The sequence below is a fragment of the Miniopterus schreibersii genome (assembly GCF_964146895.1).
Source record: "Miniopterus schreibersii genome assembly, chromosome: 12".
NCBI classification, from domain to species: Eukaryota; Metazoa; Chordata; class Mammalia; order Chiroptera; family Miniopteridae; genus Miniopterus; species Miniopterus schreibersii.
Window position 1 is genome coordinate 43,908,685 of NC_138112.1, and position 2,514 is coordinate 43,911,198.

The 2,514-nt window shown below is 71.4% G+C and overlaps 1 protein-coding gene across 1 annotated transcript; it reads left to right on the forward strand.

The window, feature by feature from the left end:
• Window positions 1-495: 495 nt before the first annotated feature.
• RASSF10 (Ras association domain family member 10) lies at window positions 496-2,224 on the forward strand. The gene has a single exon (XM_081153382.1). It carries the CDS (start codon window positions 617-619, stop codon window positions 2,111-2,113), a length of 1,497 nt encoding a protein of 498 aa, XP_081009508.1. The 5' UTR covers window positions 496-616; the 3' UTR covers window positions 2,114-2,224.
• Window positions 2,225-2,514: the final 290 nt, after the last annotated feature.

The following is a 2,514-nucleotide window of genomic DNA, read 5'->3' on the forward strand; positions in this document are numbered from 1 at the left end:
CCGTCGGCGCAAGGGGCATTCCCCAGATGGCGCTGCCTCGAAGGGCCAGGGACCTTGCCTGCGAGCGCAGGAAAGTCATGTCAACACTGGTCCAGCGAGCCCTAGACACAAGGAGAGGAGCCAGTGGGCCGAGGGAAGACGCAGGGCTGTTCGCCTTCTAGTCAATGGCTGCAGGCTCTGCAGCGAGGGGGACCCCGAGTCCTCCCTGGAGCCCCCGCGCAACCAAGCGGCAAGTTCGCAGAGGGGACCGAAACTCCCGACGCGAACCCTGCGCGGCGGAGAGGCGGGTCGGGCGGCGGTCGGCGCTGGGGGCGGGCGGGGGAGGAGCCCCGCGGGGAGGAGCAAAACCCGGAGGCCCAGCAGCCCCGGCAGCGCCAGAGCGGCGGAGCCGGATCCCGGCACACTGCCCCGGGAGCGCGCCGTCCCGGCCGGTCCCAGTCGCGGCTGCGCCAGCCCGCGCCCGCTCTTCCCCGGTGCGCAGCTGGGGGAAGGGGCCGGTGCTGACGGGGCTCGGGGGCTCGGGCTCCCGTCCTCTCCCAGAGCTGCCGGGCTGTCGGTGGCCCCGGCCGCCCCAGGGGCGCCCGGCCCGACTAGCCACCTGCGCCCGGGGTGTGCCATGGATCCTTCGGAGAAGAAGATATCGGTGTGGATCTGCCAGGAGGAGAAGCTGGTGTCCGGGCTCTCTCGTCGCACCACTTGCTCAGACGTGGTGCGGGTGCTGTTGGAAGACGGCCGGCGGCGGCGACGGAAGCAGCGGCGGGGCCGGCGGCGGGGGGCGGCCGGCGACCCGCCAGGCCCGGGGGCGCCCCCGGAACCCCTGGACGGAGACGACGGGGACGACGAGGAGACGCTGTCGCCGGGCTTGCTCTGCGGGCCGCCGCAGTGCTACTGCATCGTGGAGAAGTGGCGGGGCTTTGAGCGCATCCTGCCCAACAAGACCCGCATCTTGCGCCTCTGGGCCGCCTGGGGCGACGAGCAGGAGAACGTGCGCTTCGTGCTGGTGCGCAGCGAGGCGTCGCTGCCCAATGCGGGTCCGCGCAGCGCCGAGGCGCGCGTGGTGCTCAGCCGCGAGCGCCCCTGCTCGGCCCGGGGCGCCCCGGCGCGGCCCGGCCTGGCCATGACCCAGGAGAAGCAGCGGCGGGTGGTGCGCAAGGCCTTCCGCAAGCTGGCCAAGCTCAACCGCCGGCGCCAGCAGCCGCCGCCGTCGCCCTGCTCCTCCACCTCGTCGTCCACCGCGTCGTCCTGCTCGTCCTCGCCGCGGGGCTCCGACGGCGCGTCGGTGGAGCGCATGGAGACTCTGGTGCACCTGGTGCTCTCCCAGGACCACACCATCCGCCAGCAGGTGCAGCGGCTCCGGGAGCTGGACCGCGAGATCGATCGCTACGAAGCCAAGGTGCACCTGGACCGCGTGCGGCGGCACGGCGCCAACTACGTGCAGGACACTTACTTGCTGGACGCGGGAGGCGAGCTCGACGGCCCCGGCCCGGGCCCGCAGCCGGAGCCCGAGCCGGCGGCGGCGCCCCCGGACGGCGAGGCGCCCGCGGAGGCGCTGGAGGAGCTGGCCCGGCGCTGCGACGACCTGCTGCGGCTGCAGGAGCAGCGGGCCCAGCAGGAGGAGGTGCTCGAGCGCCTCTCGGCCGAGATTCAGGAGGAGCTGAACCAGAGGTGGATGCGGCGGCGCCAGGAGGAGCTCGCGGCGCGGGAGGCGGCCCCGGAGCCCGACGGCAGCCTGGACGGCGAGCTGCTGCTGGAGCAGGAGCGAGTCCGGACGCAGCTCAGCACCAGCCTCTACATCGGGCTGCGGCTCAACACGGACCTGGAGGCCGTCAAGGCGGACTTGGATTACAGCCAGCAGCGGTGGGACAGCAAGGAGCGCGAGCTGCGGGGCCTGCTCCAGACGTTGCACACGTTGGAGGTGACGGTAGCGCCCGACGGCCCCGCCGGGGACGCCTCGCGGGAGCCCGGGCCGCAGGCGCGCGCCGAGGTGTGGGTGGACCAGGCGCGCGGACTGGCCAAAAGCTGCCCTGGCAACGACGAAGACTCGGACACGGGGCTGAGCTCCATGCACAGCCAGGACTCGGACTCGGTGCCCGTGTGCGAGTCCCTCGTGTAGGAGGAGCGGCCCCGAGGGCGACGGGCTCTGCCCTCCCCGGTAGCGCGCCCGCGCCCTGCCCGCTCGGGGCCTTGACCCGGGCGCTCCCCGGGGCCAGGAGGGGCGCGGGTGCCCGCCTGGCAGCGGGGCTCCCCTGGCGGGGGGGGGGGGTCATGGAGGAGGGGCAGGGCGGGGAAGAGCCTGTCTCCAGCCCAAGCTCTTTCAGGGAAAGGAGTGGGAGGCGGTGAGAACCCCTTGTATTAGAAAACAATCACCCCAGGGAAGTTGACGTGGTCCGAGCCCATTTTCAAAAACAGGAGAAAAAAAAAAGGGTATTATGGAAATTTCACCACTCTTCTATATGAGAAGGACTGATGGCAGCTAGAATTTTAGGTTGTAGCATAAAGTGCTTTTTAAAAGAA